General features: G+C 37.2%; 1 protein-coding gene across 1 annotated transcript; it reads right to left on the reverse strand.

Moving 5' to 3' along the window:
* Positions 1-679: 679 nt before the first annotated feature.
* On the reverse strand, positions 680-24,011 carry Bud13 (BUD13 spliceosome associated protein). Its single transcript, XM_026396352.2, has 10 exons — positions 23,862-24,011; positions 21,319-21,409; positions 17,638-17,722; positions 13,992-14,834; positions 12,234-12,451; positions 10,157-10,262; positions 9,654-9,792; positions 9,194-9,378; positions 8,892-8,973; positions 680-1,396 (listed from the first exon to the last, which is right to left on the reverse strand). Exons 1-10 carry the CDS (start codon positions 24,002-24,004, stop codon positions 1,303-1,305), a joined length of 1,986 nt encoding a protein of 661 aa, XP_026252137.2. The 5' UTR covers positions 24,005-24,011; the 3' UTR covers positions 680-1,302.
* Positions 24,012-24,056: the final 45 nt, after the last annotated feature.

Here is a 24,056-nt window from a genome sequence, read left to right on the forward strand (position 1 = left end):
TGAGATTCAGTTTCAGGCAATATAGCTCCAGGGCCCTCTCTTAAGAACTGTGCAACATTGCTTCCCAATATTATTTAATTTTAGTAAATGTTGCCATTTGAACTCCAAAATGGATACACAAGTTAGATTCCCTGTGAGTTTTTATTCTTTATGAGAGTCGTCTATTTTTGCCAAACTAATAGCTATAAAGTAGAAACTTTTAACAAAATTATGTTTAATTTGCATTAGTTAATTACTAGTGAGGTAATATACTTATTAACCATTCTGGATATCTCTCTTGGTTTTACCTATCCATATTCTTTGCATATTTTTATTTTGTATTATCTTTTTCTTCATGATTTACACAGGTTCTTTCTATATTTAATTCCTTTTATATGCAATCCCTACTCACTTTTAGCATTGCAGATAGCTTCTCCTAATCACTCCCAAATTTAGCTTTGATTGTGGCTGTTTTGCTAAATAGAAACTCTTTTAATTATAAAATAATCAAAGCTATCAGATCTTAGGGATTATGCTTTGGGATCTTATTCAGGAAATCTGTCTTCACCCTAATGTAACACAGACACCCTACTAGCTTTATTTTATTTTTGTTGCTGGGGAACAAACCCAGGGTCTCACACATGCTAGGCAAACCCTCTACTAGCTTTACTAAATTACACTTCATTAGGTCTTTAATTGCTTCAGCATTTATTTTGTTTTATATGGTATGAGGTAGGGATCCAACTTTATTTTTGCACACAACAAGCCAATTTTCTGAGCACCGTTATCCATCTCTTTCCCACTAATTTGTGACACTACCTTTATCACACACCATGTTTCCAATATTTCTGGGTCTATTTCATATACTAATTTCCTGTTTTCTCAAAAAAAAGATGTGTCACTGATAAAGTTACTCACATTGCTTTCCAAATTAATGAAAAATCCAACCATTCATTACTCCCAGGGATTCAATATTAGCTGGAATTCTTCCCCAAACATAATACCCAGGTAGGAAATTATTTTAAAAAAATAAATGTATGTTTATTAAAATAAGAAAAATCCTAGCCAAGAACAAACTCTGGGATATAGAAATCACTTCTTCCATGAAAGCTAGCCACAGAGTGTGTTGACACACCTATGAAGTCCAGGTGCCTCAGTCCAAAGATCAGGTTTCGAATATTCTTCTGTGGTCAAAACTGGCATTTGACAAGTTGCTGGTCTGTGTGGGCCATGACTGTGTGCACAGACAGATGTTACAGCTGGATTCTGGCTGTCCTATGCCCACTACCACAATCCACAGCACCCCATCGTGCCTCAGAGAAGTTACATATCCTCAACACTCCATTTGTAGGCAAGTTCTTCCACTGCTTTCTTGCTGGCAAGCCTGGCAAAGCGCTTCTGTTCAAAACCATTGGATCTGAAATCAAAAAAGACATACTCATCACCCAGAACACTGAACTGGACATGTATTTTAAAAGAAAAAGAACAGTTCACAATATAATGAGTAGGAAAGAAAGTAAAGAAGTTATGCGAAAACATTTAAGGCATATGCAAAAGAATCAAACAGACAAAATACACAATTTCTTCTCTTCTTAGTCCTTGTTCAAATCCTTCTCTACTCTTTGACAGCTATTACAGCATTTCAAGACCCAACTCACTCTCCACTGATGTCCACATCATATATTTTTTTCCATTCATTAACTATTTATTGAATTATCCTCAGATACTAGGCACTGTAGGCACTATATGAAAATGGGTATGACAGAGCACCTATCCTGTTGAACTCACAGACTAGTGGATGAGACAGACATTTAAATAATAATCAAAATAAAAGGCATAAACTGTGATAGAAATATGCATGGGGTTATCACAGCAATAGAAATGGGAACTTCAGTCAGCTTGAGGGAGGTATGGTAAAAGTGACATGAGGGATGGACAAGAATGGTCAGGAGAAACTTTGTGGGAATGGTCTCTAAGCTAAGTCTAAAAACAGAGCAACTTAACCAGAAGACTGGAGATGGAAGGCAGGGGACCGAAAAGTCAGGAGGTCATTTCAGGACAGAGTAAAGTATAAACAAGAGCAAAGATACAAAAACAATAAATACTCTCATACTTGCAGGAAACCAAAAGCAAACAGGTATGGTTGGAGCCTAAAGTATGACAAAGGGAGAATCCTTGAGTCCACGCTGGAGAGGTAGGCAGAGGCCAAATCATACCAAACTTTAGAACATGGTAAAAAGACAAGTTCCATCCAGAAAGGATGGGTTTAAAGCAGAAGCATAAATGACATTTCAACGAAATCACTCTGAAGATGATCTGAGGCAAGAAGGTCACTGAAGGGCATAGGCAACAAACAATGAAAGCAATGACAAGGAGGAGGACATGGATGGCAAAATTATCAGTACTTACTGAGTCATTAGATACAGAAGGATAAAGAAACAGGAGCTAAATTTGCCTCACTGGTTAATTATTGAGTGACCAGATGAATGACACTGCCACCAATCAGGAAAGAAAGCACAAGAGCAAGAGCAGGCAGAGTCGGAGAAGCTGCGATGAGTGCAGTTTTAAAGATGTGGCATTTGAGGGGCCTCAAGTGCATATCAACAGAAGAACCTATCATGAAACTAGATACCCAAGATTGAGCTAAAAATACAGATTTGAAATCATGTACATATAGTGGGTAGTTGGAAGGTCTGACTAGGCAAGATTCATTTAGAGAGAACATATGGAATTGTAGAAGCAGCTCTGAGAAACATTTAAGGGGTACACAAAAGAACAGAAGCTTGCAATGGCAGCCAAAAAGAAATGACAAGTGAAAAGAATCAGGGGTAGGTGTCATGGAAGCCAATACAAGGGTGAGTTTTGAGAAGACAGTGAATAGGCTTCGAATCTCTTCTAATTATTAAGCATTCTCTCAGTCTTCTTATCTAAATTCATTCTGTGTGCACATGCACTTGCACGCAAATGTGCTGGGGACTGAACCTAGGATCTGTGCATGTTAAGCAGCCCTCAACCACTAAGCTATACCCCCATTCCTTCTTATCTAAACTACTTTGGGGGGCATGGGGGATTGAACTGGGGGTCACTCGACCACTGAGCCACATCCAAGCCCTATTTTGTATTTTATTTAGAGGCAGGGACTCACTGAATTGCTTAGCATCTCGCTTTTGCTGAGGCTCGATTTGAACTTGTGATTCTTCTGCCTCAACCTCCCGAGCAGCCGGGATTACAGGCATGTGCCACCTTGCCCAGCTTATCTAAACTTCTTGAAAGAGCCTGTCTCCATTCACTGTCTCCATTTCCTTGCTTTTCATTCATTCCTTAACATATTAGAACCTGGCTTTTATTTCACTCACTTTCAGGATATCGATGACAGTCCCTTGTTGCCAAACAATTCCTCCTTCCTTTTTCGCATATCAGTCCCCCAGGTCCAACCATCTTATCCCCTAACCATTTTCCCACTTACTCCTTACTAGCACTGTCACAGGTCAGGCCTTCATCACCTGTAGCCTGAGCTACTCCAACAATCTAATATTTGTTCTACTTCCAAACTGGTTTCTTCCACATACTTCACATTGCTGCCATATTGATTTGTCTATCTAAAATGCAGGGCTGCTTTTAATGCTCCAATGATTCCCCTTGCCTCTAGAGTGTAGAACATGCTCCTCAGAAAGGCTTCCAAAGTGTGACACTGCCCACCTCTCCAGTATATCTCATACAATTCCATTTCACACTTTATGCTACATAACCAGTAAACTGTTCATGATCCCACCCCATAAACCATGGTATTCCCCATCCTCCTGACTTGGCACTGTGAGATCTTCTTCCTTAAACATCCTTCCTTTCTTTTTTATCTTGGCTAATAACTGACATCCTGTAAGACAGCTCCTCTAGGAAACATTCCCTGACCACATCCTCCCAAGGCTAAATTTACTTTTCCTTTGTGCTCCCAAAGCACCTTGAAAATCCTCCAAAGTAATACTAAACAAGAAGCATTTAAAATTACCTGTCTGCTTCCACAGATAGAAGGTGAGCTCCTCAGATCAGGACCTTTCTCTCACTAATAGTGGAATCCCTGGCACCTAGTACATAACTGTTAAAAGTTATAACAAGCATCCTAAGGGATAAGTGGGGTGAGTAGTGGAAAGCTTTAGGAATCAGGAAAGCTTATCATGAATGGCACCATCTCCAATCTTAGAAACATGTATGGTATTCTACAGCACTAGGAAACCACTAATTTTTGTCTTTTTTTTTTCTTTTTGGTACCAGGATTGAACACAGAGGTACACTACAACTGAGCCACATCTTTATCCTTTTTTACGTTTTATTTAGAAGCCAGATGAATGACACTGCCACCAATCAGGAGAGGGCTCACGAGTCATGTAGGGCCTCACTAAGTTGCTGAGGCTGGCTTTGAACTTGCGATCCTCCTGCCTCAGCCTCCCCAGTCACTGAAATTACATGGATGAATCACCATACCTGGCTTTAATTTTTGTCTTGAAAAATAAATACTTAAATAATTAAAAATAATATGATTATGTAAAAGACATGAATAAATCAAATCCTAAGCAAAATCAGAAAACAAACTGAAAGAGAACTCATAGTGGTAAGAGCTATGGACTCAAGAATCAGGAGTCTAGGGCTCTAATTTCAGCTTTAGGAGGTGAGCTGCAAGAGTCTAAATAAATTGCTTATCTAGCTGGTCCTCAGTTTCTCCGTAAGTAATAGAGGATAGCTTCATTGATTTTATGGATCTTTCTGACAGCAACATTCTATAAATCGGTGGCAGAAATATTCTCTTGTATGGTCCAAAAAGAGATGAAACTATAGAAGTTAATGCAACAATAAACAATCATGACTGCTAAAGCACTTGCCTAGTGTGTGCAAGATACTGGGTTCCATCCCCAGCACTGAAGAAGGAGGAGGAAGAGGAAGAAGAAGAGGAAGAGGAAGAGGAATGGGAAGAGGAGGAGGACAGATGATCAAAATGCAATGTCAAAGGAATAAAAGGAGGAATCTCAGAGAAAACAAAACATGAGAAATAGAGAAAAGCAACTGGGAAAGATGAGAATGAAACGCCAATTAAAAAAAAAACTTAGGTAAGGAGGAGTTCTATATTTTGAGTAAGAAAAATAAAAATCCAAACATATAAACAGTATAGAAAGCATATCTTTAGGCAATATCTATAGAGTTATAGCTATAAGAAGATCTATCTCTAGCTATATAGAAAATTAGTATTCTGAAAAATCTTCCAGTTACCAAACAAAGAGCCTATATACAGTGAACTGCAAAATAAAGTAGTCAGCTAGAAGGAAATCATAGCCACTCTAAGGATATGTGCCAATAAGAGAACTGGAGCCTTGGGTTTTAATGGTAGCCTAAGGGAGAAAAGACAATGTCTAAGGCCCACAGAGGGTGAGAAGGTGGACTTCAGTTACTACAGAATAATTTAAGCAGACTAACCTACCCTCAAATAGCAATTATAAAACCTGGATAAAGTAAACAAGTATTGGAAAGTATTTGAAGGTATGAAAGAGTGGCCAAAAGTGGACAAACTAGATGGAAGTCTAAAAATGAGAAGATATTTAGGAATCTTTTTGCCAGAGGGCAATCTCTCAGCTGCTCAGTTCAGAGGCCAAACGCTATAGGCTTACTGGCTTGAGGTGTCAGTGCAAAGTAAGCAGAGCATCTACAAAATTAGAGAGAGGTGGATTCCAGAAGGGTAGGAAATGCAAAAGGGATAAACTCCACTTCTCTATACACAAACTCCACCCAAATCCTTAGCTAACCATTATACTACACACATACAGAGGTCTCATCATCAGCTTGATGAAAAAGTAGCCACTAGAAACTGAAATAACTAAGCAGAGATTTTGGCTACTGTCTACTGCAAAAGAGAGTCCAGAGTTCAAATATGTCCATGTTAACTGTCTTCTACAATAAAATTCAACACACTTCAGAGTAATATAAGAGAAACCAAAGTCTCTACAATTTACCATTCATATAATATCAGCAACAATTTTAAAATTCCAAAAGTGTAAATAAACAGAAAAATATGATACACATTCAAGAAAAAGTTAACAGAAACCAAACCTGTGGTAAATCAAATATTGTGAATAGCAAACAAAACTTCAAAGCACTAATTTTAAGTATTCTCCAGATAGAAGAAAATGTCCCATGATGAATGAACAGATGGGAAATCACAGCAAAGAAATACAAGCTATCAAACTGAAATTCTACAGTTGAAAAATACAATAAACCAGGTAAAACAAGAAAGTGACTGATAGAAAATTTTAAAAAAAATAACAAACAAAAAAAATCAGAATACAAGTGATCTGAACACCATTAATTAAATTAAAAACACCATTAAATACCACCGAAACCTAATAGATATTAGTATAATGATAACTGCAGAATATACATTCTCTTCAAGTACAAATGAAATATTCACAAGGTAGACAACATACCAGGCCATAAAACACATCTTAATAAATTTCAAAAGCTCAAAATTAATTAGAGTCTGTCCTCTGACCAAAATGGAATTAAATTAGAAATCAATAGCAATAAGATATCTAGAAAAGTTGAAATATTTGGGATTAAACAATGCACTCCTAGATAACTAATAGAGCAAAGAATAAACCAAAAGGAGAATCAGAAAATATTTTGAATAAAAGCCAACATACAATTTTGAGGGGAAAAAAAAAAAACTCCGCAAACTAGGAATAGAAGGAAACTTTCTCAATTCGATAAAGGATATCTACAAAACATCTATAGCCTACAATATATTTAATAGTAAAAGACTGAATATTTTCTTCCTAAGAATAGGAATAAGGCAAAGATGCCTGTTCTTACTACTTCTAGTTAATACCTTCACTGGAAGTGCTTACAAATTCAAAAGAGCAAGAAAATGAAACAGAAGACATCCAAAATGCAAAAGAAGTAAAACTATCTGTATTTGAAGATGTCATGATCTTTTAGATATAAAATCTAATGGGATCTACAAAAAAGATACTGTACAAAGTGAGTTTTACTTCAAGGAAAACAACTGAAAATATCTGTTGCCAAGGATAAAATTCAAGCTTTCAAATGTAGATTAGAATTTTAAAAAGCTATAAACCATCACCAAGAACTCTTTAGCTTTCCATTATTTAAAGACTTCTGTGATAAAGTCAGAGATGATATTAACAGGAAAAATTTTAATATTGTATAATGAATACATATCAATATTTGGAAGGTTTATAAAACTCAACAAACCAATATTTTTCAAATGACCAGTGAACATTATTATAAAATCATACATGAGTAAAAAAATCAAAGTATAAAAAAAATCAAAATGGATTTTAATGAGACAGTATAAAAAGTTCTTTGAAAGGGTTTTAGATTCCACATAACTAACCTGAAAAGAACTAGTACTTATTGAACTTTTGAGCAGTATCAAAAATATAATACACCTTTCCTTTTCTATTACTTCTGTATGAGGCTGAATTTTCTTCCTATACTTCAGCTTACATAAAATAGACAAATGCAGAATCCAGCTGTCTACTATTAAGCCACTAATTAATGAAATTTGCAAAAATGTAGATAAATGCCATCCTTCCGTTTTTCAGTTTGGATAATGTAGCTATTTTTGTTTAAAAAATATAGTAATTATATTAACACTTAATGGCTTTTACTATCTTATAGAGTAAATTAATAAGTACTTTTTTAAAAATATCTTTTTTAATTTATTTATTCATTTTTATATGGTGCTGAGAATTGAACCCATGGCCTCATGTGTCCTCACACGTGTTAAGGCAAGCACTCTATCCTTGAGCTACAACCCCAGCCCATAATAAGTACTTTTTAAACAGTTCAGTTTTAATTTCCATATGGTACACAAACAGAAGCTTTCTGGGATGTTCAATAAAAATTTTTTTTGGTTTTTGGCTATTCTAGGGCTTGGTGGGACTTGGTGTAAGCTAGCCAAGTGTTCTACCACTGAGCTACATCCCTAGCCCTTTCCATTTCTTATTTTGAGACAGGATAAATTGTCAAGGCTGACCTTGAACTTGTGATCCTCCTGCCTCAGCTTTCCAAGTAGCTGGGATTACCAGTATACAGTACCATACCTGGCTGGGCCTCAATAATTTTTAAGAATGTCAAGAGATCCTAAGATTTAAATATGTGAAAATCACATATTTTAGATGTTAGAATGCTTTTAGTAGACAAGAGGAGATGGGATCCAATATGTAAACAGAAGTGACTTTAGATAGAAGTCTATAGTTTATATATCATAACAGATGGGAAATTAAAATATATGCGTAGGTGAATAGAGAAGTCTAGGGATCTCTGAGACATTACCAGTACTTACTCCTAAAACAATTAAGAGAATTAAGGTTCAAGCACTGGGCTGGGGTTGTGGCTCAAACAGTAAAGTGCTTGCCTAGTATGTGCGAGGCCCTGGGTTTGATCCTCAGCACCACATATAAATAAATAAAATAAAGGTATTGTGTCCAATTACAACTAAAAATAAATAAATAAATAATTTTTTTAAAGGAAAAAAAAGGTCCAAGCACTATGTTTTAAAGATATAATATATAGAAGGCTCAGGACAATAATCATCACTCATCCCATCTAAACGTTAGAAAATACAAAAAGGGATCGACGTCCAAAGCACAGAGTATCCCATCTTGACCATTTCAGTTGTTTGTCCAGAACTTAAAAAGTATTGTGAAAAAGAAAGAGGAGAGGGAATGTTACAAGCATGAGAAATAGAATTTGCGGACCTCAGAAATAGAAGCAGGCAAAGTACATATCATTCACCTTAGGATTACAACACAAAATGATGATGAATAAAGAGTGGTTTAAAAGAATAATAGGGAAAGTTAGGGTGAGGTGGAAGACAAAAATTAAAATGTAGAAAATAGGCTTACCTGTCCACTCCATCCCAGCGATATCCAGGCCAGATATTGAATCTGTTGGGAGGAGGTGCTGGGCCACTATAGCGAGGTCTCACTAAAGAGAGCAATGAGAAAAAAGTTGTTAGTTACCTATATATTTAGAGATGAATAGAAACAGGGAAAAAAACTCTATATAGAAAACCCTACTGTGTTGAATCTAAACTCCCAGAAAAATATGAAGAAGTTTAAATTGTACTGAAAAACCATCTTTGCACATAGACTCTATCTTAAGTAAGACACTTCCATCCAGCTCTGATAATTCCCATTAGTCTCACCTTTCTTATTCTTGTTTTCCTTGGCCTTATTCTTCTTGATGAAGTTGGCCATGGGGTCCCCCTCTCTTTCTTGTTCTCTGAGCATCCGATCCAGGTCTTCATCATCAATATAGCGGGCCAGAGGCTTCTGCATCTCCTTCATTGCATCCTCCACATTTTGTTGCTGTTGCCGGCTCTGGGCAAGCCTGGGCAAAAAAGAACCATCCTATTTGACAATTCCACTCTTACACTGAGACAGACCACAATGCTACATTTAGAGAACCTCGGCTTTGTAGTAGCCTATGCCAAATAATAAAAAAGGTAAAATTCCCATAATCCAACTGGAAGTATGGAATATATCAGCCTCTTGGTAAGGAAATTCAGCAGATTGAATGTCCCTTCCTGACAACAGCTTTAAAAAGCAGAAAATGACTTGTTTCAGTCACTGCTGTTTTGTTTTCCCTTTCAGTGGTACCCTTACCCTTTTCCCCACTGGGCATACAGCTCATCTCTCTCTGAGTCCTTCTCTGCCTTTCTCCTTTGCTCTAGACGTTCCAGTTTCAAATTCCTCTTCCGACCAGACTTGTCACGAAATACAGTTTCAGCAAATTGGAATTCAGCTACAAAGGAAAATTATACTTTTTAAGATAAATGCCAGGTATCAAAAGGCTAATATTTAGGAACAACATTCTATCAGATGAAATCAATTGCCTTGGATTTGTGATCCAGTTTAAGAACTTTTGCAGTCTTCCCCCTCCCACTAGTTCCTACCAACACTGAGGTATATATTGAGGATGGTCCTGAGAACTGACAACTTCTAAGAAGAAAAGTATCACTTGGACCTACTATAGATTAAAATATGCATAATAACCAGAACTGAAATCTAATAGCAATTAAATTTAAACTATCAGAATCAATAAGCCATATTTAAAAAGAAGAGAAGCTACATGAACCTAGTTGGACTCTACACTTCAACAGTTTTACCTTCAAATGCCTTGGTTTCCTGGTCCTGTTTCTTGAGCTCCTGCTGCTCTTGTTGTATGTCAGTTAACACCAACCCAGTTTTAGCCCCAGAATACATGTATGCAGCCTGTGCAATGGAAAAGGGAGCATCCAATATCAATGAGACAATGTATCAGTAGGCTCCAACTACAAAATTAGTTGCATTTTTGTCCATGATCAACAATAACCAAACCAAAAACGCCAGCTTCACAGTTTGATTACTGATCATAGGATTCACAACACAGAAAAGAAGAAATAAGACCTAATTCCAAGGAAAATTTAATAGTACCATCAAGTTTAAGAGTAAACAAACACAAACCAACAATATATTAAAGGAGGGGCTAAGCATTTGTATTTCCAACTTTTCAGTATATAAACTGCACACATGAAGATTCACTTTCAGGTCACCTAACCAGAAACTTGTATCAACCTCTGCTCCAAAAGACACTGCACTGAAAAAATACTCCATTTAAAGTACAAATTCAAGTAAACCTAAGATCATCAAGCAAGGACAATAATAGAAGATATGACCAAATGAAAATTTTCTACTAATTTTCACTTTGCATCAAGCTAAACTCCAAGGTACAAATGAAGTACGTATTATATCATTACATCCATAAGCAATTACATTTGATTAATATCAGATTATGTATGTACTAAATAACACATAAAACATCAAAGGGTTCAACTGAAATAGAGACCTTACTTTGTTCCTCTAAAGAAAGTTAGGCACAGGCTGGTCTAACCAGCCAAGACCAATTTCTCAGTCTTCATCAGAGGAAATTTACCTGAGCAAGTCTTCCATGAGAGAAACATGTACACCATAGGCTCTATTGTTCTGTTTTATTCTTTTTAAGTTGCCAATAGATCTTTTATTTTATTTATTTATTTATACGTGGTGCTGAGGATTGAACCCAGGGCTTCACACATGCCAGGCAAGTGCTCTACCACTGAGCTACAACTCCAGCCCCCCGTTCTGTTTTTTAACCAACTCACAAGTGCGATTCTTTTACTACTACTAGTGTTCTTTACAATACAATTACACAGGGTTCATGTGGGGTTTTCTTGTTCTAATTTATCAAGCTTTATTAAGATTTAAAACAAAATTGACTTCCAGACAATATAATTTATAAAAGTAGTTTCATATTTTAAGTGCTTCTATATAAAGACAGAATAGAGACCTGGATTCAGAGCTCTACATACAAAGGCCTATAGTTCACTTTATAATAAATTTATAATGATAAATCATCAATACCAAATGCTTACTTTGTTGTACAGTGCTATAAGTTTTACTTCTACCAACTCATTTAATTCTTACAAATAATTTTATAAAGTAGATTCTAGCATTACCAACATTTTATGGATGTAGAAGCTGAGGCTTAGAGTTATCAAGCATCTTGCCCAAATTTCAGAGATAATTAGAAGCTGGATTCAAATGTGCAATTAGTCTGAGACAAGGTTTGTTGTCCTAATTCGACTCTGCAAACAACCATCCTCATTTTGTTCTTAAGAAAACAGGAAGCCAGGTGCAGTGGCACATGCCTATAATACCAGCAACTTGGGAGACTGAGGCAGAAGGATTCCAAGTTCCAGGCCAGCCCCAGCAACTTAGCAAGACTCTCAGCATCTTAGCAAGACCGTCTCAAAATTTAAAATAAATAAATAAATAGGGCTGGGGATGTCACTTAGTGGTAAAGTGTTCAGTCCAAGTTTTTCTGGAACTAATTTTAAAATGAGATTTGTGGAATTATAAAGCCAAAAAGGCTGAAGCCTCTTGGAGAATCTGGTGCTGAGCATCTCTAATTCAAAAGCCTAAAACCCAAAATGCTCTGAAATCTGAAACTTTCAAAACATCATGCTTTGTGTTTATAAGTCTGGGCTGTTATAGCCAGTCCTGCCCTCAGAGAAAAAGAAAGCTTCAGGAGACCCTTTAACTAAGATTTTCTATACTACACCAGGACCTACCCACTTTTTCTCTGGCTTGATTCTCTTTGACTGATATAAAGTTAAATGAGAGGAGTTTCTCTGAGAAAAGAGTATGATATCTGGAAATCCCTACCTTCTTTCCAGGAGGCTGACTCCTTCGAGGTGGAGAGAGATCAGAATCAGAAGATTTGGTCCTCTGTTTTCTTCTTGGTGGAGAGAGGTCAGAATCAGAACTCCGGTGTCTTGGTCTATTCCGTGGAGGTGACAGATCTGAATCAGAATCCTGGTGCCCTGAACTTCGTTTATGCCGTGGAGGAGAAAGATCTGAATCAGAGGCTTTCCAGTAGTCACCTGGATAGGAAGAAGATCCAGTGCATGATTTTGATGTCTCCTAGGTGACATGTATGAAATTTCCTAGATTGGAAAAAGAGCTTAAAAATTAATGAATAAATTATGGCATAGCGCTCAATAACAGAACACTTGCCTAGCATGCACGAGGCCTTGGGTTAGATCTCAAACAAAACACAGAAAAAAAGATAATCCCCTTACCAACCTAAGGTACAATATTTATTAAGTACCCCTGTGAGGAACTATATGGATGGATGACAGGGAAGAACAAAGTCAGTGACAACTTTTAAAACTAATAGGCAGAATGAGGGGTTCTATTACCAAGTAAATAGTAACTAGCAACTGTGCTAAATTCATGAGATCTTAATGCACTCATCTGTGGTACCCCCATCCCACCCAAGAAAACAAGTAAGACAACTTGGAGTCATCTCTCTCTGGTGTGGTAAAAGCCAGGAATACCTAGAATATATTCTGACATTCTCACACTAAAGGATATGGAAGTATTTTAATTTAAACTTAAAATTGTACTTAGGAACAAATGAAGTAAAAATTTCATCATACAAGCTTAAGTTCTAGATAAAAACATCACAAATCACCACCACCACCACCACCACCACCACCACCCCCTCCAAAAAAAAAAATGCAATATGTCTCATCAGTCTGAAAATAATCAGGCCTTCTGACCTAGTAAATCAACTTCTTGGCTTTCTAAGAGACCTATATAGAAGCAATTAGATTTCTAGGAAATCTATACAGACACAGATAAGGAAATATCCAAAAAGGGACAATAGTTTAAACATAAGGATGTTCATTAAAGGATTACAAAAGCTAAAACTAAGAAATAACCATGAATATGCACTATTAGGAACAGATTTTGGGGGGTCTTTTTGTTGTTATTTCTTCTGGAATTGTTGGGGATCAAACCAAGGTCTTGCACATGCTAAGCAAGTACTCTACCACTGAGCCACATCCCCAGCCCTTTTTTGATATTACATTACATGTGACTAAACCTGTGCACATGTAATGTAAGGGAAATTGTTAAGTCAATTTATACAACATAAAACCATTAAAAATTACAACAACACAGAGGTATTTTTAGACCTGAAGATTATATTAAACAAAAAGAGTAGTCAATATTATATATGAGATATATTTTGCACAGCAGGAGTCAACTACATCAAAAATGCATCCCCAAAAAAAAAAAACCCAAAGACTCTGGCTACAACACTAGTCATGACTGCCCGAGTGACAGGATTCTGTATCACATTTTTTCTGCTTCATTATACATTTCTATATATTCTAAGGTTTCTGCAAGAAATATGTAGTACTCTTATATAGGGTAGGGAAAGTAAATAACATGACATATAAAAATTTCCCTTCCCATCACTGTAATTTTTCAATTCCCTTGAGCTCAGCCCTTCAACTTTTTAAAACTCTTCCAAAGAAACCTATTTGCATAAAGCAAATTCCAATAAAGCAAGTAAAGATCTAAAAGAAAGAACCAAAAGAATTAAGCCCCTCTCAGGGGCAGTCAGATGCTCACCTTTAGAATCAAGTGGCTTCTTATCTCCATAATGGGCTTTCGTTTGTTTTTTTCGTGGAGGAGAGAGATCCGAGTCACTCTCATGTTTGATGTTCTTTGGGAGTGATGGATGAGAGGGTCCTGGCCCCTTCTGGTGTGGAGAAGTCTTACTGGAAGTTCTTTCTGGAGCTTTATTACTTTTAGTTCTGGGCAGTAAATGAGCAACATTAGTTGCCAAATCAGGGGACTCGTGATGGGCCCTCCTGGGATGCCTTGTGTCTGAGGAGTCAAAAGTTCTCCTAGTTTGGGATGTATCAGGGGAGTTGTTACAGGCCCTTCTGGAGGAAGAGATACCTGAGGAATCATGATGGACTCTCTTAGGAGATACACCTGAAGAATTATGATGAGGCTTTCTGGAGGGAGAAGGATCTGGAGAAACATGATAGGCCCTCCTGGGGGGTGAAGCATCTGAGGAGTCATGGCGGACCCTCCTTTTAGGAGATATGTCTGAGTCATCACAGGCCTTTCTTGGGGGAGACAGATCTGGAGTATCATGACGGACCCTCCTAGGAGGAGAAGAATCCGGGGTATCGTGACGGACCCTCCTAGGAGGAGATGGATCCGGGGTGTCATTATAGGACCTTCTAGGAGGAGATGGATCGGGGGTATCATGACCAGCCCTCCTAGAAGGAGATGGATCCAGGGTATCATGATGGACCCTGCCAGAGGGAGATGAATCCGGGGTGTCATGACGGGCCCTCCTAGAAGGAGATGGATCTGGGGTGTCATGACGGATCCGCCTAGGAGATGGGTCCAGAGTGTCATGATGGAAATGTCTATGTGAGGGTACGTCTTCACTGTAACCTAAACACAAATAGCAAAAAGTCAGATTCTCACAAATGCTCGGTCCACCCCTAACACCCAAAGTTTCAAAAAATGCCCCAACAGTACACATCTCAAAACTACTCAGAATGTTCAAAAGGTCTGCACAGCTCTCTTGCTTAGTGATAGCAAACCAGCACTCATGGGTATCTTGAGAATAACTCCTCTTATTTGCCTACCACATCATCAATTTGTAAAGCATTTTAAATATACTTTTTATATTATAACCTGTAGGGTAAGCAAGGCAGGTATCTTTGTTTTACAGACATTTAAAAAAAAGGCTCATGCCAGGCACAGTGGCGCACACCTGTAATCCCAGCAACTCCGGAGGATGAGACAGGAAGATCACGTGTTCAAAGCGGCCTCAGCAACTTAGCCAGGCACTTAAAAACTCAGCAAGACTCTGTCTCTAAATAAAATATAAAAAATGCCTGGGGATGAGGCTCAATGGTTAAGAACCCCTAGGTTTAATCTCAGTACCAAAAAAAAAAAAAAAAGAAAGAAAGAAAAGCCTCTAAGTGATTTCTTAGGGTTTGTTTATTCATTTGTTTGTTCTGAGATACTAGGGTCTCAACACAAGGATGCCCTACCAACAGAGCTATATCCTCAGTCCTTTCTGTTTTTTATTTCAAAGACAGGATTTCGCTAAATTGCCAAGGCTTGCCTTGAACTTTCGATCTTCCTGTCTTAGATTCTCCAATAGCTAGGATTACAGTTGTGTGTCACCACATCTGGCTAGGAACTAAATAATTTCGTACCTAAGGTCACAGCTACCAAGAGGAAAAGACAAACTAGAACCCCAGTCTTCTAATCCAATTTCTTTCCCAAATTGTTTTTGTGCATAGTTCCCAGTCAGTGGCTTCTAGTATATATTTAGTCTAATTTATAGTTTGTATTCAGTCTTCATTCAAAAGGCCAAGTGACTAAACCTGTGCACATCAAAATGAAATGCTATTAAATATTTAACCCAAGTCATTGTGCTCCTTATTAAGGGGGGGGAAACCACCAGAAAAAAAAAAAAAGTATTTACTGATCATTTGTGTGCTAATGCTTTACATTACTTCATCCAATTCTCACAAAAAGCCAAGGGGATAAATATTGTTATTCCCATTTTATAGATGAGGAAGTTGATAGTCAGATAGTCAGAAGGACTAAATAATTTACCAAAGTCGTACTGCTAACATGTGGTAAAGGAGTAAACACTCAAATCCAAGTCTACTTGGCACCAGAGTTCATACGAAATCTTTAAAAATACAAAGTTGAAAAAATAAGTTGTTTGAAACCATCAACTTTCAAAGGTCTCACAGAATGAAATGTTTATAGCAACTGGGACATTTCTAAATTTCAGCTCCTCCATTCCCCCTATTTCTTATCATTGAGTTCCATGGCCCAAACACAAATAAAAAGTATGTAGGACCCAATGAATACTTACTAAATGAATGAATTAAACCAAGTCAGCTCCTTCACTTTGGGGAACAGGCCTATCTGATTAGAATTCACTCTAAAGAGAAAAGTACTGATGCTAGTGGAGAAACTGACAATAACCGAATCCATGAACTTGATAACTGACAGGATAATTATAAAAAGGGAGTACAGACAGAGATCAGTGAGGATATTTCCTATAATAAGATTGGGATGGAGTACTGCAACTGCAGGTGAGGCAGAAGAAAAAGGACTCTGTGTATGTGTGTGTGTCGAGGTGGGGTGGGGTGCACAGGCATCTATTTGTGTTTCACTTCTAAGACCTGTAAATATAGAGACCAGAAGATTCTTCCTGGAAAAAGTATTATGGAAAAAATGGAAATACAACTATAAGAAAAGGCAGAATATCCACTACATGTGAAAAGGAACAAACATCAGCAGAGTTAAACTATTATACAGAAACAAGATCCTGTCAGGCACATCCCAGTGACTAGGAAGGCTAAGGCCAAAAGATTACAAATTTGAGGCCAGCCTGGGCAACTTAACAAAAGCAAGAATCATATGTCTATCAACAAATATTTATTTACTTAGTCATTTTTTTTAATTGGTTAACTATCTTTTGAATTTTTTTGTTGTTCTAATTAGACATATGAGAAAGTAGAATGCATTTTGACATATTGTGCACAAATGGAGAAGAAATATTTATTAAGGGCACCTCGGGGTTATGCTAGGCAAAGAGAATACCATGGCAAATAAGAGGTCTTTGCCCTTTGTGAGCCAAATTAAACCTTTTCTCTTAAAAAAAAAGAGGAAAAAGAAGAAGTTATCTCTGCCCAGACAGATATGAACCAATTCTTAAGAACTGTAAAGAAAAAAAAAAAAAAACTTCTTAAATAGGAAGTTAAATTATGAGCCTAGGGAGAGGGTCTAGAGTAAGCAAGAAGAGGATAATGCACTATAAAATGCCAATATTTAAGGAAAGAATGGAGAAATTTACTAAAACAAATAAAAAGGACAAAAACATTGGTACTTGATCCATACATGGGTTGCTTCATTCTAGAAAAGGAAAGAAGCATTCGAACTCTCCCAACTCTGTTCCTCAGGGTGCTGAAAGATCTTCAAATGAGGACCTTCTGTCCTCAGCAGCCCTAATACAAAAATATAAGAGCAAGAGGGATACCCAGTCTCCAACTTCCCATGTCTAATTACCTCTGAAGAAGTCCTGTTTTCTTTTTCCCATGATACTTTTTAGGATCAATGACATACTGAAACAAACTATGCATTCCTCTAAAAATAAAAGTTCAGAAAAGAAAGACCTATCTTATAAATAGGAAATTTAGATTCATGTTTTGTTGGAACTCACCTCCCAAAAGCTTCCATTTGGCACTGGAACGAAAGGCCTCCATCTGCTTTACTTCTTCTGGCCGCTCATCCACAAACTCAGCCACCTATGGAGTAAGGACCTATGTTGAATAAATTCAATCTGTAGCCAGAGAGTTCCACCATCTTCAGAACCTGAAATTATAGCCACTCCCATTCCCAATATACACAGTGCACATATACCCATGAGAAGTGATCTTAAAGAAGCATACAGTGGTCCTCAATTGTTTGCTCCACAAACATCCAATTGTCACTGTACTGGCTTAATTGTAGGTTTTTCCCCAACTAGTCAATTTCCCTTCAAAGGTTAATTTCTTTCATTACAAGCCTCTTTGTATTAACCCTCCAGATACACAACTGCCACTTGTACACTAAAATTAAATTTCTTCTATACTTTTACACTCAGAGTAAAAAAAACAGGCTGCCTCACTGCCATGTCTATCACTAATTAAGAATTCTGGGCCCTTATGAGACCTTCCTTGTTATGGGTTGTCATGATACTAGTTCTTCTTGAATACAACCAAAGGGAACAATTGATAAGTACACAGAATTATATAATTTTTACAGGATTAAAACCATATTTGATATCCTCCAAACTGCCAAACAAATCAGAATCTTCTCCATAGTATTTCTAATAAATGATCGCTTGCCCAATCCCTCCCTGACAGGAAACTCACTGACCAGGAGCTCATTATCTTACAAGGAAGTCCATTTGCATTTTTGCAGTGTTAGAAAATTCTTGGTTTTATTATTTTTATTGATCCACCCTCTTGTAACTTCTTTTCCTCAATCCTAATTCTGACCTCTGATGCAAGTGATCCCCTTTCCACATGAAAGAGTTTCAAAGATGGCTCTCTAATAAATTCTAGTTACAGAGTAGCAACTACATCCTAGGCATTGTGTTTTGTACTTATATATTATCTCACTCATTTCTCACAATAATCCTGCAAAGAAAGACTTTAGGACATTGACCAGCAAACTGTGACTCAGAGTAGTTAAGTAACTTTCTCAATGTCACAAGCTAACAAGTTGTAAAACTAGAATGTACATCCAGGTCATAATTCCCCTCTACTACTTCTCTTCTCCCAAAATCCTACTATCATTCTTCACATAACCTTGTTGTGAGATCGTTCTCTGGGCATGGACAGCATAGGCTTTCAGGATGAACTAAGATCAAAATCCCCAGCTCTGCCACTTAACATCTGTGCAACCTTTGGCAAATTATTCCAAGCCTCAGTTTCCTCATTTGTAAAAGCAGGACTCAAAAGAATCCTATGAGGACTGAATGAGATTACTCATGAAAGCTTAGCAGAACTCAATACATGGTAAGTCCTCAAAAAATTATATCTACTACTAGTTATTCTTATGTGCCAGTACTACCATAGTCATCATAATTATTTTTAACATTATTGGTGATGGTGGTAGTGATCTTACAGAAACAAAATGAATTCAATAATAAAGATTTGTTTTAATCAGTGCAGGGAGTACTCTGCTCAAGACCTCCTTTTTTAGGGTTTTGAGCCATCATAAAAGCAAAAGGCAATATTAGAAAAGAATATTAATAGGCTTGATTACAGAAAAAATAAAACTTTTTATAAAAAAATGAAAGGGCAATGATAAAACATCCTCTCAATATTATTACATAAATACTAAATAAATCAATATAAGAATCAAAATTTCAATTTCCTAAAAATTAGACAAAGAGGAAATTCACAAAACACAAATGCCCAAAAAAATATATGAATAATTACTTATTTTACTAGTATTGAAAGAAACTAAATACCATTGTTCACCTACAATATTGGTAGATAGGCTGTTGCTTTCGTTGTTTACCAGAAATTATTGAAGAAGTGAGAAACCCAGCATTTTCATATACCCCTAGTGGGAGAGTAAACTGGTAACAGCTATTGGAAAGCAATATGGGAATACAGCTCTAAAGGGCCATTCCCTCTGACCCCTTAATTTCATTTTATAGAAATAAAAAAAATGGATTCCTAAACTGCTTTATAAACAAGATATTTATCAAACCAATATAATATTTTAAAGCTGGGGGAAAAAAACCCATGTGTCCAGTAAATAGGACAGGTTAAAATAAAAACATATAGAACTACTTTGCAACCATTAAAAATCAAAAAGAATACTTTAAAGTCTAACTAAAATATTTTCAATATTAAGTGAAAGTGTAGGCTCCAAAACTATTTGTACAATATAATCCCATTTGTATATGAAAAAATAAATAAAATGCAAGGATGTATAATCTATAAGGAGAAAAAAACCTGAAGAGCTACACATCCAAATGTTAGCAGTTGTCTCCAAATGGTCACAGTACAAGTGATTATTACATTCTTTTTAATACTTTAAACTTTCTTATATCCCAAAACATTTTATAATAAATGTATATTGCTCTAATAAAACAAATGCTGTAAATATTAGATTTGAGTGATCTGACTAAAATTAAATTGGCTCCTTATGATCACTATTTCACTTATAATTACTAACAAGCCATCTTTTAAAAATCCATTTTAGAATTTCACTGGGAACTTATACTGCCCTGGAATTCATCTTTACCATCTTTTAATATAATATAGCCTATCAACAGCTCTCTTTTTTACCTGTTTCTCAGAAATTATCAGCATTGGTTCCATGAATATACTAATGGGAGGTTACTGGCCTGTTTTCCTCTACCTGGCTCTTATTCATCCTTCAAAACTCAATTCAGATCCTTACTCTTTCATGACTCCCAGTGGAGTATAAAGTGCCCTACTTCCCCTTTGCTCTAATGGTGTTTGCTGCCTATGTGGAATTTATTTTATGTTTGAAATTATATGAAATACAGCCTCTCATTCTAGAGTATAACCTCTAAAGTACAAAGAGTATTTTCTATTCATCTACAAATCTCCAGTACTTAGGCAAGAGTACACAATTTTAAAGCTTAGTTAAATCAATGAACAAAATGAGAAAATAAAAATTTTCCTCTAATAGAATCTAAACATTGTTTTAAGGTAGATTCCAACAAACTGAACCATGGATAATACTAATTATGGCTCAGTCAACATGTTGAGGAGTTCCGCCTCTCTCTTTTCTCATCTGCAGGCTGATAGAGCTGCCCATAAATAGAGGAGTCAGTGTATAGATGCTCCTCAACTTAAAATGTGGTTACATCCATTTAAACCCATCATAGGTTGAAACTATCTCAAGTCAAAAATATATTTAATAATATATTTAATAATAATATATTTAATATTTAATACACCTAACCCACTGAACATTTGAGCTTAGCAACACAATATACTGTAGAGGATTGCTTAATTCTCCTTGTGATCACATGGCTGACTGGAAACTGTGGTTCTCTGCCATTACCCAGCATCATGAGATAGTGTCATACATGAATAGTGCTAGGCCAGGAAAAAATCAAAATTCAAAATACAGTTTCTACTTAACGTATATCACTTTCACAACACTGCAAAGTAAATAAATTAAAAAGTTGGAACCATATGCATAAGCATCATGAAAAAAGACTACATTTAAAAGGTCTTTGGAAAATGTCACCTTTTCTCTCTGTGCTCAGCTTCCTTCTCTATAAATCTATCCTGCAATGGGAAGCAAATGAGAAGCTTACATCATTTCAAAGTGCTGACAATAGGTATAACCAAGAAATACATACCACAGGCAAATCTCCATCATCTTCCTCCTCCTTTTCTGGTTTAGTGTTGGTGATAGCTGTCCAACTCACATCATCATCAACAATCCGCATTCTAAAAGGGAACAATAAACAGTCATTCTGGGATGCCAACCTAAAGAACGCTTATTTGTTAGGTTTAGGATAAACTTCAAAATCCTGAACAATCTAGTCTTTGTCTATATGGATTTCATCCCTTGCCACTGCCCCCTCAATTCACTACTAGCCATCTTTTGATGCCTGAAATAAGCCAAATTCCTTACTGTGTCAGTTTTCACAAATGCAGTTCCTTCCCTCTACCTGACCTACTCTTCTCATTCTTTACCAGGCACTCTTACTCATTCTTCAGGTCCAAGAATAAATATAATTTCCTTGCATATATCTTCCTTGCCTACCCTCTTCCCACTCTTAGACTAAAAATCTCTATTACACCCTTAGGACACTTTCATTGTATTTTTCCAAAATAATGAAATCAATTACTTGTATAAAGCCTGTATTCTCTAAGCTTCATTAAACTGGGACCAAGGTGTTCTTATTCATAGAGATATCCTCAAAACTCTTCAATAACTGGCATAATAGCTGCAATAAGTTCTCTATATCAATGGTCCTGCATTTGCATTCAACCAACCACAGACTGAAAACACTCAGGAAAAAACCTCATCTGTATTGAGTAGGTAGAGACTTTTTGTCACTATTTCCTAAATAATTCTGAACAACTACTGACATTGCACTGACATTGTATTAGGTACTATTAATAATCTAAAGATGCTCTGATATATGGGAAGATTTGTGTAGGATACTTATAAATATATGTCATTTTATACAAGAAACCTGAATATTCATAGATTTGGGGAAACAATTCCCAAAGATACTGAGGAATGACTACATTTATTAAATATTTGTTAGACAAACGAACTATGATGGGAAGAGTTATTATTTGAAAATTTAGGGACACTTGAGAAAACAGCTCTAATCACAACTATTTAACGTAAGTAGTACTGTTCAATTTTAACTCTCATTTTAAAGATTAGGAAACTGAGACTCAAAGAGATGAAATATTTTGCCAGTAGCAACAAAGCTTAATAAAGTGGCACAGATATGATTCAAGCTCTGATATGGACGTGTTGATTCCAAAGCTCAAACTATTTTCATAGCATGGCATTGCTCCCAAAGAATACACAACAAATCAGAAGAGAAAGAAAACAGAAAGCAAGAATAAAGCAAGAACCAAACCAGTAGAGAAAACAGACTAGTTGTGGAACTATTTGACTTTACTGGGTGTATTAGTTTCCTAAGACTGCCCATAATAAAGTACCACAATCTGGATGGCTTAAAATGACAAAAATGGCTGGGCAGCAGTACACACCTGTAATCCCAGCAACTCAGGAGGCCGGGGCAGGAGGACTGTAAATTCAGGCCAACCTCAGCAACTTAGGGAGGCCCTAAGCAACTTAGTGAGACCCTGTCTCAAAATGAAAAATAAAAATGGCTGGGGATGTAGCTCAATGGTGAAGTGCCCATAAGTTCAATCCTCAGTATCCCCCCCCCAAAAAAAAAAAAAGACAAATGTGTTTTCTCACAGTTCTGAAGGCTAGAAGCTGAAATCAAAAATCAAATTAAAAATCAGGGTGTCTATAAAAGGCCATGGTCCCTAGGAAGCCTTCTGAGGATGAACTTTACTCATTCAGTTTATGGTAGGTAGTCCAGGCAGACTTTGCTAGGATTGGCTCAGTTTAAATACAATCCAATTTCAGCTTCCACGTACACATGGCCATTTTCCCTTTATGTGAAAAACTTCCATCTTCTTAAAAGGACACTAGTCATACTGAATTTAGTACCCATCTTAATAAAGTATAATTTCATCTTAACTGATCACATCTGCAAAGATCCTAGTTCCAAATAATGTCATTTTAAGGTTCTGGACTAAGGAGAATTTGGGGAAGGGGGTACTATTAAACTAGTACGCTGAGTCACGAAATTTTCTCATTTGAAAATGAGAATAATATCATCTACTTCTGATAGTAAGTTAAGTTCATATATTTCAAATTTCTTAGGTGCCTGGCGCATAACAAGTGTGTAAATGTTTCCGTTAATGATAACATTTAATAGTAACAAGACACGATCATGGATGGGTCTTCGAATCGGGATAAGAGTCCCTAGGATTTAGGAACCCCCACAGGCAGGGCCCTAAATATCCAAGCACAGAAGCTCTGAACCAGCTAGAGTATTTTCGGAGGCACGACGTTTAATCTCTAGAGGACGGAAGGCTACAAAGGCGGGAAAAAAAGGAAAGTTACAGCCTGGCTTTAACACATGCAGCTGCTCAGAGGCGCTAGATGTAAGCCCGGAGGAGGCAGAGGCCAGGAGAGGCTGACGCAGTCCAAGTGGGACCCCGAGGTTAAGCAGGGGTCGCAGCGCAAAGAGGCAGGCGCGCCGGCAGGATGGAGGAACCGGGAGGCGGAGGGCGGAGTTGGGAAAGGTGAGGAGGCGGCGAGCTGTCACAGGCCCCGCCCCTGCCAGGAACTCACCCCTTGCCGCCAACCCCGCCAGGTTTTGGCCGCTTTTTACGCCGCTTGCGACCGGACTCGGGAGCCCCGTCGATGGCTGCATCTGCCCCAGACAGGTAACGCTTCAGATACTCAGCCTTGGAGAGCGGCGGAGCTGCCGCCATGGCAGCGGCAAGGGTGGGTATACGGCTCGGCGCTGGGGACAAAACTCCGGAA

The sequence above is a fragment of the Urocitellus parryii genome, chromosome 4 (assembly GCF_045843805.1).
Source record: "Urocitellus parryii isolate mUroPar1 chromosome 4, mUroPar1.hap1, whole genome shotgun sequence".
Taxonomy (NCBI): domain Eukaryota; kingdom Metazoa; phylum Chordata; class Mammalia; order Rodentia; family Sciuridae; genus Urocitellus; species Urocitellus parryii.